Source organism: Lycorma delicatula, chromosome 11 (genome assembly GCF_047948215.1).
Source record: "Lycorma delicatula isolate Av1 chromosome 11, ASM4794821v1, whole genome shotgun sequence".
NCBI lineage: Eukaryota > Metazoa > Arthropoda > Insecta > Hemiptera > Fulgoridae > Lycorma > Lycorma delicatula.
Window position 1 is genome coordinate 58,481,891 of NC_134465.1, and position 17,503 is coordinate 58,499,393.

Here is a 17,503-nt window from a genome sequence, read left to right on the forward strand (position 1 = left end):
ATCAGTCATGTAAATCATTTTCCTTTGTGATTTATTTACCGTCATAAAAAATGCAAATGGAACCTGGAGGTGCTTGAAAGTAAAAATCTAAAGTAAAGAGACTTAAAAGTAAAGTAAAGATTAAAGGAATCACACCGTACAAAAGCTACTTATTTCGGTACAAAAAAAAACATATCGAAAAAAAAGAAATATTTTTTGTAGAATATTTAACTTCAAATATTTGCAAATGGTTGCCTAATTCAGTTTTACTGACGGTTTGGCCATGTAAAGTTGAATATAAGCAAAGAATATAATCCGGTTGTTTTTTTTTTTTTGGGTAGTTGGAGGAACCCCATTTACGAGCGAATTGTTGGACTCGCTAACAGGTTCCGCAAAATATTATTAGAAGTGCGTACGTATGCCTGCGCTCTACCGACTAAATCTCCTACCTCACCAACCCATCCACCCGGGATCGGACTTGATTAAGCATTATTACGGCCCTGGAAAGTGCCTAACTGTCTTAACTACCTGAATGGAGAAGTGCCAGGCCCGGCTCTGCCATTCCCAGTCGCCCCACTCCAGTAACTGGGACTCGGTTCTTTAGTGTCATTGCTTCGTAACAGGGGCATCCCGGAGAGGGCACCCCCGTCGGATATTGATCTTTTCAGCTCGGATCAGGAGTCCCCTTGATTCCTCGCCACCGCCCACCCGAGCAAGCCCGGACGAACAGCGACTCCACATAGAATTGTCACTCAACCCCTCGTTCCCCAATCCTTTAATCCGGTTGTTACCGCAAGCTATTAAAATAACAAATCTTTTTCAGAAATTTAACTGACAGTCCTGTAATCTTGACACTTTACTAAACTATGCTTTTTAGGAAATGGAATCGTGATTGTTTTAAGAAAATCTTATGCATCTTCCACATCTCCCTTTTGTAGATGACATTACGTAATATCCCATCTAATATTACGTAACTTCCTATAATCCTTCTTCTGTAATATATAATATTTTTTATTGAGAAGTTATCTATCCGAATAGGTTTTCCATTGTTTATTTCTTTAATTGTTTGAATAATTTCCGATTTTTGGGATTGCTGATCCTAATTTATCATTTTCCATTCTAACCTGATTTCCTGTGGGAAGATCGTGTATTTTACTGTAATGTTGAATAAACTTCTTTCACATTTGTTTAATTATATATTTTTCCTTGTATAATAATTAGTATTTTTTCTGTATTAAGTATCTCTCCTCTTCTTCTATTTTTCTTACGTTACCGTTTTTACTTTTATATACAATAACTCGTATTTTCATTTTCTTTTTAAATTTTCTATATCTGTTTATTTGTTTGTAAGCTTTTTTCGTTATGATCTTCTTAATTCATTATTCAATTTTCTACGGTCTTTTTCATATTCTATGTTCTTTTATTTTCTTTGGGTTTTATTATTCAGCTTCCTCTGGTAACCCTAATATTTTACTTCTTTTTACTTAATGAAGAAAATATTTTGTTCTATTTCTTTCTATCTCTTAATTTTATATAAATATTTTTTCTTTTATTAATATATCTCTTGAACTTAATAAAAAATAAATTAATATGTAAAATATTTATTTATTATTTTTTTACTTTTCAATTTTATTTTCTAAAAAAATATTGGAGTGTTTCCATCTAATATCGTTTTTATTTCATCTATAAATTTAATTAAATATGCGTATATTACAACGTATATAGTAAGTACCCTAATATATCACAGTTAGATCTATATGTTTGTTGTAGACTGCTTGCGCTCACTTAATTTCAATTTCGTTTATTTGGTTTGTACTATGCTATCCTTTAATGATAAACTAAGTTGTAAGATGATGTTTACTATATATAATAATGTGTTATTAGTTTATATTATAGACAAATATTGATTGATGGTTGATGTAATTAGAAGTTAAAGGAGATGTAGGATTATTAAGGATTGAGACGACCTGCAATTGATTATATTAATTTATTATCTTTATACAAAAAAGGAAACCTTACAAGTAATTCTTTTTAAAGTACGAATAAAAAAGAGGTTAAAGGTTATTTTTATATTAAATTTTATATATATATATTATATTCTTGAAAATGTATAATATTGTAATCTAAGTCTAACGAACGTTATCTTGGATGGATAAAAAGGATCATCTGGTACTTACTTTAAAGTCCTGATGTCCTTCTTTAAATATAAATTTTGTGTTTTAAATAAATTAGGAAACATCTTGAAATCTTGAATAATATTATCATTTAAATTGTTATTTTACTCTAATTTAAAGAAAAAATATTTTGTCTTTTTTGTTTGTAACTTTTAAATATAGTAAATACTGTGTTGTACTGTTTTGAGCTTGATTTATCTGGGAACAAAGGACTTTTCATATATGCAGGTATACTGACACCGGAAGTCTGTTTTACTGAGAAATAATTACTTCCTTTTTATCTCTTGATACATATATAAAAGAGTATTTGATTCTCTTATTTCCTCAGGTGAATTTTATTTCTTTTAGTCTCTTAGAAATTATTGCAACTATTCCATAATATTTTATAATATTCTATTTTATTTTATTTAAATCAAATATACACTACAAAAAGGTCTTTTTTTTAACTGTTATTTTATATAACTGTACGTTTGTTGGTAAAATTCCCATTCTGTTTCTGATTCAAGTGTAAATATATATAAAAATAATTTAAATCTATTTATTTAAAACAAGATATCGTGATTAATTCATAATTAACTACAAACAAATACTACTGAAGATAAATTGAAATCTGCGTATACCTGTTCTTGCGGTGGAAGTGCACAAAAAGAAAGGATTTTTTTTGAAATTTCGAGTTTAAATGGTTAAAATTATTAGCAATGAAATTAACAATTTTTTAATCTCTTGGTAATGACCGGCCTCCGTGGCGCGAGTGGTTGCGTCTCAGTCTTTCAACTGGAGGTCCCGGTCAAGCACGGCATTTTCACACACGCTACAAAAATCATTCACCTCATCCTCTGAAGCGATACCTAACGTCGGTCCCGGAGGTTAAACAAAAAAATAATCTCTCGATATCGGCATCGGAATGTAACGATCTCTAGCGAAAAATCCCGTTTTGTTAGTATCAATTTCTAGAGTTAAAATTTCTAATTTAACTTTCGTTAGATAAATTTTCATGATTCAAAAAATAATATATTTACACAAGAGGTAATCAATTTTGGGCATCTAATAATCCCATTCAAGACGCCGCTCTCCAGGGCAACCCGCCTAGAGAGCCTGGCTGTGGAGGCGTACCTACGGCACGCCCTGCTACTAGTTAATAATAGTAACATTATAAAAGTGATATCAAAGAGGGTCAAAGTAAGGGGTATGGATTACGGATATGTAATTAATTACATTATAGCCTACGTGATTTGGAAAGATAGAAGATTTTAAACATTGAAGGAATTTTGCAGAACAGTTGGAAAATAGTATTATATATATAGTTGGTTAATTAAATTAAATTTATACAAATTTTGAAATATGTAAACCTCCATATAAATTTATTTCGTTTTTCAAGTTTATATTTTATCACAAATAATATTTTTAATGCTCTTATTTAGTAGTGGTATTATTATGTTTTATTAATAATCATGATGCATTTAAGTAGAGCCAAAAATTAAACAAAAGCATGTTTTGAATAGTCTAAAAATATTTATTTTGAAAATTATTGGTATATGTATTTATAATTACATTATGTGCTGATAATACTTGAATGCACATAGTTTCCTCAGTCAAATTTTGTAATAATAAAATACGCTTCATTAAAATAATAAATGAACTCAAATATTTATCGTTTCAACATTTTTCATATTCGTGTATAAAACTGTTCATTGTTTTTTACGGTTGTTTATATATTATTTTTTAATAATAAAAATAAATACTCCACCAAAATATTAAATTAATTTAAAATTAAATTTAATAAATAATTAAATTAAATAAATTTTCGTATGTCTTTACCTTAATAATTCCAAAGAGTAGCATAATGCTTAATACAATCATGAACATCTGTGTACCAATTATAGCAAAATATGCTATTTGAACTCCTGTAAAAAAAAATAAAAAATTTATTTATAAATGTGTTATTAGATTATACATTGATACACATATTATATTTAAATATAAGAAAATGCATGAATAACGGGGAAAATAGATTATTTAGGAAATAATATTAATAATAAATGAAATATTGTAGTTGAAAATTAAAAAAAATATTCAATTAATATATTTAAATATTACTAAAGATAAATTAGAGATTGCCAGTTTGCTGATCACCGTGGCGAAATGGTAGTGTCTTGCCAAGAATCCAGGGTTCGATTCCAGGTCCGGCATGGCATTTTTACACACTAAAAAATACAAATTTTCATATTTCTACGTAAAAGCTCTCAAGGCTTTGTAGTAAACTTAAATTTATGTAAATAAAAGAAATTATAATATCACATAATATAATAATCAAGAATTAATCGGTTATTGTAAAATAATTGTTTTTTTTTTTTACTTTTTGTTTTCTTTGAATAAGTGGATCAGCCAATAATTACAAATGACGTAGATTAGGAGAAGATATGAATTAGGATAAGATTACGTAGAAAAAATGATTGTTGTAGGAAAAATAAATCGGTTAATGTTTATACAAAAGAAAAAAGCATTAAACTAGTAAACAAATAAAATGTTAATATAAAAATTACTTAAGTGATACTGATTTTAACAGAGAGTTAAAAAAGTTAAATTACAATAAAAAGAAAAATATTTATTATGGGTAATGAAACGATAAAAAAAAAACATGTATTAAGTAATAATATGAAGTTAGACGTAAAAAGACGTCATGTATTGTATTTAATAAAACTACTTGGTTTGTATATCAAACAGGGAGATTTAAAAAAAGAATGAGTGAGAGGAGAGATTAAAGAAGGTTCAATGGAATACAAATGAATAGAATAAGAAACAAAAACAGTAAAAGAGAATGGAAGCTTAATTAAAACATTTCAGAATATGAAAGCTAACTGGCTAGGAGAAATAATGAAAAGAGAATTTATTAAAACAATGCTGGTAGAATCTCATAGTAGGCCCAAAGTATAAACATTACAGTCAATCTAAAAGGGAATAGAACCTTTTAGAAAGTAAAAGTATAGCTTGGAATAGAAGAAAATTAACACGGCGCACACAGGATAGATAGTAAATAATGATGATATAAGTAAATTTAAATATTTTATTAGAAAAAAAATCTGATGTGGACACCACGTGGCTTCCTTGTACGCCTACTAAATTACATATACACATTTTTCTTTTAAATGAAAAGTACATAAAATTTTATTTCATAAATAACTTCTGATATTTTATCTTTTTTTTTTTTTTTAATTGTTATTATAGAATTTTTATTTATTGTGAAACTTTTTTACGATACGAGGTTAATAATTATTAATAAATCAATATATTTAAATTATAAAAAAAGTTAAAAATTGAAAATGCAGTTGAAGCCGGATTTGAACTGAACTGCCTTCTCTTTTAAGATCCAAATATTTCATTATTAAAATTTTATTTGGCTATAACTTTGGAACCAATGAAAATAAGTACCACTTACGATATATCGTTGAGAAGCTCTCAATAAGGGCTTATTACTGCAGTTAAGAAAAAGTCCAAAATCCAAATTTTTTGATTTTGGGCTTTTTTGGACATTTTTTGTCAAGTCGATTGCAATCAAAAGGGGAGGTGCACAACTAGATGTTACAGCAGTCCTAAATCCAAAATTTCAATATTCTATGGTTAATCGTTTTTGAGTTATACGAAGATGCATACGTACGTAGAGACATCACGCCGAAACTATTTAGGTATGATCAAAATGGATATTTCCGTTGAAGTCTGAAATTTTTCGCGATCACTATACTTCCTTTACTTCGTACAAGGAAGTAAAAAAATAGTTACTTTAAAAAATAAATTAATTTTAACTTACATTTTTTACTTTCTTGTACGAAGTAAAGGAAGTATTGCGATCGCGAAAAATTTCGGTTTTCAGATTTCAACGGAAATATCTATTTTGACCATTCCTGAATCCATTTTGACTAGTTTCGGCTTGATGTCTGTACGCAAAACTGAAAAACGATTAGCGGTAGAATGTTTAAATTTCGGATTTAGGATTGTTGTAACATCTAGTTGTGCTCCTCCTCTTATGATTGCAATTGACCGAACCAAAAGTGTCAGGGAAAGCCCAAAATAAAAAAAATTGGATTTTGGACTTTTTCTTAACTGCAGTAATAAGCCCTTATTGAGAGCTTTTCAACAATAATGATAAAGTGGTATATATTTTCATTGGTTTCAGAGTTATAGCCAAATAAGATTTTAATAAATGAAATATAATCTTAGGGGAAGACACATCGGTTCGAATAAGACATCCTTTTTTTAGCTTCTTTTTTTTATTTAAATATATTTACTTATAAATAAATATTACCTTCTAAGTGTAAAAATTAGAGGGTAATATAAATAATTATGGGTACGATAAATAATCCAATAATAACAATTATAAAATAACTGAAAAAATAATAGAAGTTATTAATAAAATAAAATTTTGCGTAATTATCATTTTTAAAAAAAGTTTGAGATGATAATATGAAACATTATCTTGATGAAGATAGCATCCGGAAATTATTTCATTAAATATGGTATTAATTTAATATTAAATTAATTTTTATTATTAAAATATATATGATACTAGAATATATGATCGTATGATCGTAGACAATATGAATCTACGTTAGAGCCTTCTCAAAGTTTTGAAGAGCAACGCATACGCTCGACTCAAAATCCAGTTAAACGTTTGGGAAATATATTAGGTTCCAAATCAGTTTTATATTATCACCTTAAAATTGACTATCTGAATTCGAAAGATATTCAAATAGATTTTTTTTTTGTCTTCAGTCATTTGACTGGTTTGATGCAGCTCTCCAAGATTCCCTATCTAGTGCTAGTCGTTTCATTTCAGTATACCCTCTACATAGTACATCCCTAACAATTTGGTTTACATATTCCAAACGTGGCCTGCCTACACAATTTTTTCCTTCTACCTGTCCTTCTAATATTAAAGCGACTATTCCAGGATGCCTTAGTATGTGGTCTATAAGTCTGTCTCTTCTTTTAACTATATTTTTCCAAATGCTTCTTTCTTCATCTATTTGCCGCAATACCTCTTCATTTGTCACTTTATCCACCCATCTGATTTTTAACATTCTCCTATAGCACCGCATTTCAAAAGCTTCTAATCTTTTCTTCTAAGATACTCCGATTGTCCAAGTTTCACTTCCATATAAAGCGACACTCCAAACATATACTTTCAAAAATCTTTTCCTGACATTTAAATTAATTTCTGATGTAAACAAATTTATATTTCTTACTGAAGGTTCGTTTCGCTTGTGCTATTCGGCATTTTATATCGCTCCTGCTTCGTCCATCTTTAGTAATTCTACTTCCCAAATAACAAAATTCTTCTACCTACATAATCTTTTCTCCTCCTATTTTCACATTCAGTGGTCCATCTTTGTTATTTCTATTACATTTCATTACTTTTGTTTTGTTCTTGTTTATTTTCATGCGATAGTTCTTGCGTAGGACTTCTTCTATGCCGTTCATTGTTTCTTCTAAATCCTTTTTACTCTCGGCTAGAATTAATATATCATCAGCAAATCGTAGCATTTTTATCTTTTCACCTTGTACTGTTACTCCGAATCTAAATTGTTCTTTAACATCATTAACTGCTAGTTCCATGTAAAGATTTAAAAATAACGGAGATAGGGAACATCCTTGTCGGACTCCCTTTCTTATTACGGCTTCTTTCTTATGTTCTTCAATTGTTACTGTTGCTGTTTGGTTCCTGTACATGTTAGCAATTGTTCTTCTATCTCTGTATTTTAACCCTAATTTTTTTTAAATGCTGAACATTTTAATCCAGTCTTACGTTATCGAATGCCTTTTCTAGGCCTATAAACGCCAAGTATGTTGGTTTGTTTTTCTTTAATCTTCCTTCTACTATTAATCTGAGGCCTAAAATTGCTTCCCTTGTCCCAATACTTTTCCTGAAACCAAATTGGTCTTCTCCTAACACTTCTTCCACTCTCCTTTCAATTCTTCTGTATTCAAATAGATAATATGATTGAAATATTTAACCAATTCAATGCCAAAAATAATAATGAACTTTGCGGTTATAGGAATACAGTAGTTGTTGAATAACGTTAATTTCCTCCTGGTTTCGTTAAAAATTTAATTTTTGGAACACCTTTATCTAAAGATTACTTAGATATTATATTATCTAATGTTTATGAGTTCTCGCGTCAGATTAGAAAATGTGCTTAAATAACGTTAAACTCGTAATAAATCTCTGAAGAAGTCGATATGATTATCGAAATTCAATATTCAAAAATCATTACAACTTTGTTAAATATTTAAGTAGTGGTGATTCTCTTTAAATTTAATATCTAATTACTCTTTTTACATATATTAGGAAAATAATACAAATTGATCCTATCATAAAAACCGTCTGAAGAAATCTATAATGACATAGAAAATAACTACAGCTATATGAAATAACATTAAATTTAATAAAATAAATTCTAGTTTATTTATTTTTACGTTTTTTTTTTCTTTATTACTTGATTTGTAAAGTAATGAGATTGGCGAGGTATGAACTGTGGGTAAATATTCCGGAGATTTAAGAAAAATACAATTAAAATTTTTATAATGATTGGTTCAGTTTGCAATTATCGGGAAGAAACAAAAAAGATGTTGTATTTTATATAGCAATGCAATAGATTTTTGAACCTTTGACCTGTAATATCATAAAATATTTACAGTTTATTTATTTTGTATTATTTTTTAAAGTTCGCTTTATTAATTTTGTTATTTTTATTTATTGAATGATTTAACTAACGTTTATCACCTATTTATTATTCGAACACGGTAAAGTTTTAAGTAGTTTATGTAATATAAATATCGTTGCTCAATTTTAACTGTTTAAAAGTTTTTACCATCGTTATGTTGGAAACATTTGTTGTTATAAAATTCATTGATGTTGATGATGGTAACGGGTGGAACTAAAGAGAGAAATAGTAGTTATGACGAATAAGGATGATGGTTGTTTACTACAATGGAGTAGTTAACTTAGTCTGATGGAAAGTTTTGAACTAGTATTGAATAGACAGTGTAACACAGATGTCACACTGATGTTGAATTGCGAAACTGGACACTTCATTATTGACATCGGTTATAATATTATTGTAGTTACTACTACTGTTATTATGCTATATAATGTGTTTGCATCAGTTCTGTTAATATATATATATATATATATATAGAGAGAGAGAGAGAGAGAGAGAGAGATTATTGAATTAGACAACAATTAATTATCTTAAAACTTAAAGTTTATTGATAATATAATTACAATTATTGAATTAATTAATTACTGTTATTAATTATTATGAGGAGATTGTATTATTTACATTTCATCTTATTTATGAAATAAAATTTCAAAGAAATTAATGAATTTATCATGTGATATATAAATATGGGTATGATTTATATGAGGTATGATTTTTTTTTGTCTTCGAAACCCCATTTTTCCATCCCCTGGACCATGGTTGATGATATAAAATAACTTTACTTAGATAAGTTTTAGGCCCTTATCCAAAGAATAGTAGGAACTTTGTAACAAATTAGATATTTTACTTAATATGAAAGTTAAAGCGGTATTTTTGAAAAAAAATATTTTATTTTTAAAAAAAAAACCCCTCCTATTTCTATCACCATGGTCTGATTTTGCCCATTAACAAATTCGACTGATTATTTGGGTCGTTATATTTTATGTATCAATTTGAAAGTGATTGGCAGAAAATTACTGTAATTTTAAGGTATTTGAAATTTTGTTTGCTTATAATTCGAAAACGAAAACATTGATAAAGAAATAATCTTAACCATTGTATTTATCTTAAAATGTAACATTAAAATCATGTATGTCCAGGACATACTATTTAAAAAAAAAATTAATTCAATGTGGGGGATTCAAGGTGGCGGGCAAACATTTCAAATATACCATAAATTGGTATAATTTTATAACTATGTACATCCGAACTTGTTTCTCCCCCTCAGATTTGAAATGTAAAGCTGTTTCCAAACTTTCCTACAGATATATATATATATAAAATCTTTTTTCATAAGGAAAATTAAAAGGAAAAATCTTGTAATCTATATTGAATCCTACCTTAATAACTTAGTATTAAATAAGTTACTATATCTTATTCATTCCAGAGCGGAAACCTTTTTCTAAAATAAAAATTCATTATATTTTAATTATTTTAACTAAATTATTTTTTTCCCAAGAAATCTTTTATAAAGATTTACATCTACCTTCTCTGGTAATTCTGCTCTATTACCAGCTAAAATCTCTTGATATCTAAGTTCTATTTAATTTCTTCATATCTCTCATTTCCTTTGAAATCATCTATTTTATTTACTCTTTTTCGACCTATCTATTTGTATTAACAGCAGATTTTTAATCAATACTTTTCCTCTAACTGTATTTCCTCGCCCGTTAATTTTCCTATTTTGAATTGTATAGATAAAGATTCCGTATTCATGTTAATTCTTTTCATTACTTCTCCGTTTTTCATTTTGTCTATCCATTTAATTATCTTCAATCTTTTTCATGCTCACATCCTAAATATAATTTTTTCTCTTTTTTTCGGTGTTTCATATATGTAAAGATCTATACTTTACAAACGCTTTTTCAACTTTAAGACTATTTTACTATGTAATAACTTGTTTATTTCTGTTAAATACTTACTTTTCTATTAATATTCTTGTTTTTATTTTGTCTGTTTTTTTTTTTTTTTTGTACAGTAATTGTTTGTTAACATTGTACCTAAATATATTTATGGTTTTATTTATTGTTCAATTCTTCCGTTTTTATTCAGATATTCGTCGGTTTATTGTTTCCTATCCTCATTACTTTAATTTTCGTATACATTAATTTCTAGTTCATTTTATTTGATAGTCTTTTAATTTTTAAATCAACCGTTGAATATGCTATAATCTATCTCCTAAGCAAAATCTGTCATCTACAAATCTTATACTTACTCTTGCACTGATTCCTTTATCTTCTTCTACATATGATATTCTCAACATATACAGAATGATTTGCAAGAAGTGTAATAAACGTTCAGGAATGTTCTTCTAGTGAAAATAAAGAACAGGGAATTCTAAGTACTAACTCTTCTTTTGCATTACATTTCTGTTCATTTTCTTCAAATATGATTTCAAGAGGCCCCACAGGTTAGGCGACCTTAGAACCCAGTTAATAGATCCGCCATGTCCAACCCATTTTTAAAAAATAATCGCAGTTAAGCACTCTCTGCTAGAGGGAAGTATGGAATTACTCTATATTTTTGGAAAATAATCTGCCTTCTTATCTTCTGCCTTCTATCTTCCGATAGATCTGCCAAATTCTTTCGGAAAAAAGGTTAAGTATGAAGCACCCGGAACATTCTCACTGAAAATAAATCGTTATAATATTTTTTGGGCTGGAATACCTCACAAAACGTTTTCCGTGGAACTTATATTGGTATCCAATTTCGACGATGCCGTGTGGATTTTTCTGATTTCATATGTGATTGTTTTTTTTGTACAAAAAATTTCACTTTGAAAATATGTTGCTTCATCGATAAATACAGGGTTATCATAAAAGAATGGTGAAAGGTGAAAGTTTGTTTATCATTAGTTGTAACCACAACGTAAGTTCTTGTATTGTTGATGCGGTGAGTTTAGTGAGTTACTATATTCTCGGATAAAGACAAACCAAAGTGTATTTTATTGATTGCTGAATTAAAATCCGTAATTTTAGTTCAACGTGCGTTTCGACGTGAATTCGGAAGAGATCCACCACACAAAAATAACATAACACGTTCGTTCAAACAATTCGAAGAAACCGGATCGGTTAAGAAACAGAAATCAACCGGCAGACCAAGTGTAACAGACGAAACGGTTGAACTAATTAGACAATCGGCAATTAGAAGTCCTGGGAAGTCCATCCCCCGTCGACGCGTCGAATTAGGTATTCCAAAATCAACAGTTCATAAAGTTTTACATAAAAAACTGAAATTACACGCTTATAAAATCCAGATACTGCAGGAATTGAAACCCGATGATGGTGTAAAACGTTACACTTTCGTTGTTGAAATGTCGGACAGAATTAGTGAAAACGAATCATTTTTAGACAATATAATTTTTACAGACGAAGCTACATTTCATGTGAATGGATGCGTTAACAGACACAATTCACGAATATGGGACTCTGAAAACCCACACACAATTATTGAGAAACAACGCGATTACCCTAAAGTTAATGTTTGGTGTGGTGTGATGAAAAATCGTGTAATAGGGCCTTTCTTCTTTGCTGAAAAAACAATTAATGGAGTTGTGTATCTTGACATGTTAACCGATTATTGCTTTCCTCAGCCGGATGAACTCGAAAACATTCATCGACTTCATTTCCAAGAAGATGGTGTTCCGCCGCACTTCAATACATTGGTCACGGACGCTTTGAATGAAAAATTTGGAGATCGATGGATAGGCCAACAAGGACTCTACTTTGGCCTCCAAAGAGTCCAGACCTGACACCTTGCGATTTTTTCTTGTGGGGGTACATCAAAAGCGTTGTTTATACACAAAAAATTCGTGACCTAAACCGCTTAAAAAACAGGATTAATGAAGCAATGACAACCATTAACGAAGAAATGTTAACTAATGTTTGGAGAGAAGTTGAGTATCGTTTGGACATTTGTCGAGCGACTAAGGGCGCACATGTAAAAAAATGTTTGAGACGACAAATTTGAAAAATAAAAAACATAAACTGTAAGTAATTCTGTTTTAATTTAAACCATGTTCAAAACCGCTCCATTCTTTTATGATAACATGTATATACATATGTATATGTACAGAGTGTCCTTTAAACGTGAGGCCAAACTCTAGGATGTGATTCTTCCTAACATAGTGAAGAAAAAATGTGAATGAATATAGGTCCGATAAAGCATAATTTTCTGTCTGTCCGCCTTTTTAGTTTTTTAAGAAAAAAATATTTTTCAAGAACGATTGGAGGTAACCCAACAAAATTTTGTACTTTATTTTGCACTAATATTTTTAATAAGAAAAAATAACGATAGTCTTCGTTGACAAATTTCAAAAAGGCGGTCGTGTCAATTCTTCAATCTTAAATATCTTAGGAATTATTAGACTTATCAAATAGTGGTGTATTATAAAAATTATGAGGCATTGTTTTGTGAACAAAACGATGCAGTTGTAAAAATCCGACGACAAACAACACAGTTATTGCAAAAAGTAGGCCTAAATCGATATGGCGGCCATCTTGTATTTATTATTATCGTAACTCACTTGATTACTAAATCAAATTTTCTGATTAAGATTGCTAAAATTAGCAACTTTAACCAGAAACCATGATAGCTTCATAATCATTATAATACAACACAATTTGGTAAATCTAATAATTCCTAAGATATTTAAGATTGAAAAACTGAAATGACCGCTATTTTAAAATTTGTCAACGAAGACTAAGGTTACTTTTTTCCTATTAAAAAATGTTACTGTAAAATAAAATACAAAATTTTATTGCGTTATCTCCAACCGTTCTTGAAAAATAAATTTGTTTTAAAAAACACAAAATGGGGAGAGAGAAAAATATGAGTTTCAGACCTACGTTCACTGAACATTTTTTCTTCAGTATGTTAAGTGGATCACTTCCTAGAGTTTGGCCTCATATTTAAAGGATACTCTGTACATATATATGTATGTATATGTATATGCATTATATTCGTATATACATATATTTATATGAGTGACGGACGATATGTACATAATCAGGAGCAAAATTCAAAAAATTAATTTAAAAGAATTACAATATATATATATATATATATATATATATATATACATATATATATATATTGTAATTGGCAGACCCGGGAATGTTTCGCTATTGCTAGATTTGTTAGTGTATTTATATATATATATAGTTTATGGATATGCCGGCATGGACCCGTACTTTGACCTGCAAGGAGTCCAGACCTGACACCTTGCGATTTTTTTCTTGTGGGGGTACATCAAAAGCGTTGTTTATACACAAAAAATTCGCGACCTAAACCGCTTAAAAAACAATTAATGAAGCAATAACAACCATTAACGAAGAAATGTTAACTAATATTTGGAGAGAAGTTGAGTATCGTTTGGACATTTGTCGAGCGACTAAAGGCGCACATATTGAAATTTATTAATTATGTAAAAAATGTTTGAGACAAATTTAAAAAATAAAAAACAAACTGTAAGTAATTCTGTTTTAATTTAAACCATGTTCAAAACCGCACCATTCTTTTATGATAACTCTGTACAATAAAATCAGCGTTATTAACGTGGTATAGATTCCAGTGACAAAAATTTAAACTTACAAAAAGATTTCTAGAAAGTAAATTTTTACCTTTTTGTAGATTAAAAAGATTGAGTTTATCTTTTCGAAGTATTCACAATATCTTTCTTTATATTTAACCAGTACGGTACGAAATTCATCTGGTACTGGTGTTTGGGATATGTTCAATGTGCAGAACTGATATGTTCTTCTTCCCTGACATGATGTTGTTCTTGCTGTTTGACAGTATATGAAGAGAAGACAAAAACGATCCAGTAATACGTAAGCACTGAAATACCGATACAAGGATTTTACGGCTTGGAATCCTCCTATTCAAAAATCTTTGATGTTTTATCGCTGCGCAACTAGTGTATTTTTATTGAAAAACCCATAAACAAAAGTAATGTCTACGTATGCATTCTCTATAAGTTTTATTTAAAACTTTTAAGTTTTTATTACTCATTTAACAAATTTAATTTTGGGCAAACATAAAATAGTGTGTTTTTCGACCCCAGATTTCTATACTTTATCCCAGATTTCACAAAAACTAATAAAAATGTACTTCTGGGACCTATTTCAATTCAATTATTAAGATCAGATTTCATATGAAACCATTAGATTTACCCCTTAATTGGGGTCTGTCAAGTTTAATTTTACCTAAGGTGCAGAAATCGGCGTAAAATCTTACGTCAATTGACACTCATTAACGAAGTGTTTGCGAATCTATGTTTATTTGTCCTGAAAGTTTGTTACGTACTTCCTGAATCTTTCTGTATGTTAAATAAGACTGCTGATAAATACAAACAACAATTTTGGATTATTCCTCTTCCAGGACAAACCATTCAGTTGGAATATCCTCAAAAATTATCCATAATTTGTTGAATAAAAAATAATCCGTTTTTAATATATAAAAGAAAAAACAGTACAGTACAGCCCCGCTATAACGCGGCTCGATATACCGGGGATGCGTATATGACATGGATTATAAAAAATTATCTAAATACCTATCTTCCGCACTTAACCCAACGTCCGGGTCCGCAGTCAAGCAATTCTTTCCGTAGAGGATGAGATAAGTGTTTTGTAGTGTGTGGAAAAATGCCATGCCTGATTGGGGGATTCGAACCCAGGACCTCCGTGTGAAAGGCCAAGACGCTAACACTCGCGCCACGGAGGCCGGCCCGCACTTAACTTGTTTCTATGTAAGTACACATTATACTGTATTGGCTTTTTCTATGAAATCATTATCGCTTGTTTTTTTGCCTAATTTTTTAATTGATGCCCTTTGAGATTTAAAATTTACAACTCGAAATAACGCGGTTTACCTATAACGCGGGTGTCGCGTAAGTCCTCCGATAACCTCGTTATATCAGGGTTACACTGTAATTAGAAGATATTTTTATAAAGTCGTGTATGTTGTATGGAATTATTTTTCTTTTATTTTCAACTAATGATTTTTTTCCTGAAATGTGAAAATAATAATAAAAAAGTGGTTTTACCAAAGGGTGTTTTGGATTTATTGGCCTAATTATTATCTTTTTTTAAAGTTCATCCAGAGCAATGAAAATGGTTAAAATCTTCTTTTTTTTCTATAAAAGAGGCTGACTGGTAAATATTTCAATATAGAGAATAATTTAGCTCACATAGATAGCATTTTAACTGAATAAATAAATTATTGTCAAATCAATATTTTTATTTATTTTATTTAATATCAGGTTACAGAGTAACATAGCACTGTGACATAATGTCAATAGTACTCTGTAGAGATGCTAAGGCAAATATACGCAGTCAATGTGTTTGTCAATGTACGCAGGCAATGGCTTGTCAATGTAGATATGTAGTCTTGAACAGACTCAGTTTGACCATTCCTAAGAAAATGTAAGTTAATTTTTAAAATCTTATTAATACAGGTTACTTCGTTCATGTATAATCTGGTTAAAATAAAATGGGAATAAATCGGAATAGTCAGCACAGATTAAAATTAATCGTTTTTTTTTTTTCATTTATCACCAAATACATCTACAATAAGAAAACGTTCTCCAAGACCGCAAAATTAAGACATTATACAACTGTAATAAGACAAGTAATCTTATATCTCACTGAAAGATTACACCTAATCGACCTCGAAAAATGACTCGAAGAAAAGAAGCTTACTAAGGAAACAACAGAGGAAGGACGCAGACTGAAATATAACGAGATCTACCAAAATCAAGAAAACCTAGAAAGGGCGATAATAAAAAGAAGGTTAAATTTGTTGGGGAGTATGATCAGGATGGACGTAGATAGATTACATAAAGAAATCTTTGATAAGCTGTGGAACATGAAAAGTAAATCAAAATACCGGAAAACACGAAAGAGGACTTCCAAAGAATAGCCTTAAAAAAAAAAATTACTTGTTATTCTATAAAGGAGTAACACTCCTTTAATTAACATTTATTAAACTTTAATAAGTTACCTTATAAAGGTAACTTTCGAAGTATAATTTGTAGTATAAAAGCTCTTGCGGCAGATAAATTAAAAGAAATGAAGTAAATTGAAAGTTAAGAAAATATGAAACCATGCAGAAAAAATGTAAAACGCATGGAAGAAGAGAAAATAAGCTATATAGAATACTGAACATAAGTTAGTTTTTTCGCTTAAAAAAAAAATGGGTGACAACAAAGGAAATTTGTTTCCTGGCATAGGTTATTTACTCTATATAATGGAAAAATAATGTTATATGAAAATAAACCAAAAAATCTGATGTGGATACAACATGACTTCCTTGTACACATATTAAATTACATTTTTAAAAGTACATAAAATTTTATTTCATTAATAACTTCTGATATTATTTCATAATTTTTTTTTTTTTATTGTTATTATTGAATTATTATTTATTGTAATTCTTTTTACTATAAGAGGTTAACTATTAATAAATCATTATATTTAAATTAAAAAAAAAATTACAAAAAAAGGAGATAAAGTCGGATTCAAACCAATGTGCCTTCCCCTTGTAAGATTCAAATATTTTATTTATTAAAATTTTATTTGGCCATAACTCTAGAAC

General features: G+C 29.1%; 1 protein-coding gene across 1 annotated transcript in view; it reads right to left on the reverse strand.

The window, feature by feature from the left end:
• The window catches only part of LOC142331948 (uncharacterized), a 382,649-nt gene that overhangs the window by 136,942 nt on the left and 228,204 nt on the right, over positions 1-17,503 (reverse strand). Inside the window, exon 3 of the mRNA XM_075378000.1 lies at positions 3,972-4,057. Coding sequence (XP_075234115.1) covers positions 3,972-4,057 — 86 coding nt within the window. The remainder of the gene's footprint in view (positions 1-3,971; positions 4,058-17,503) is intronic.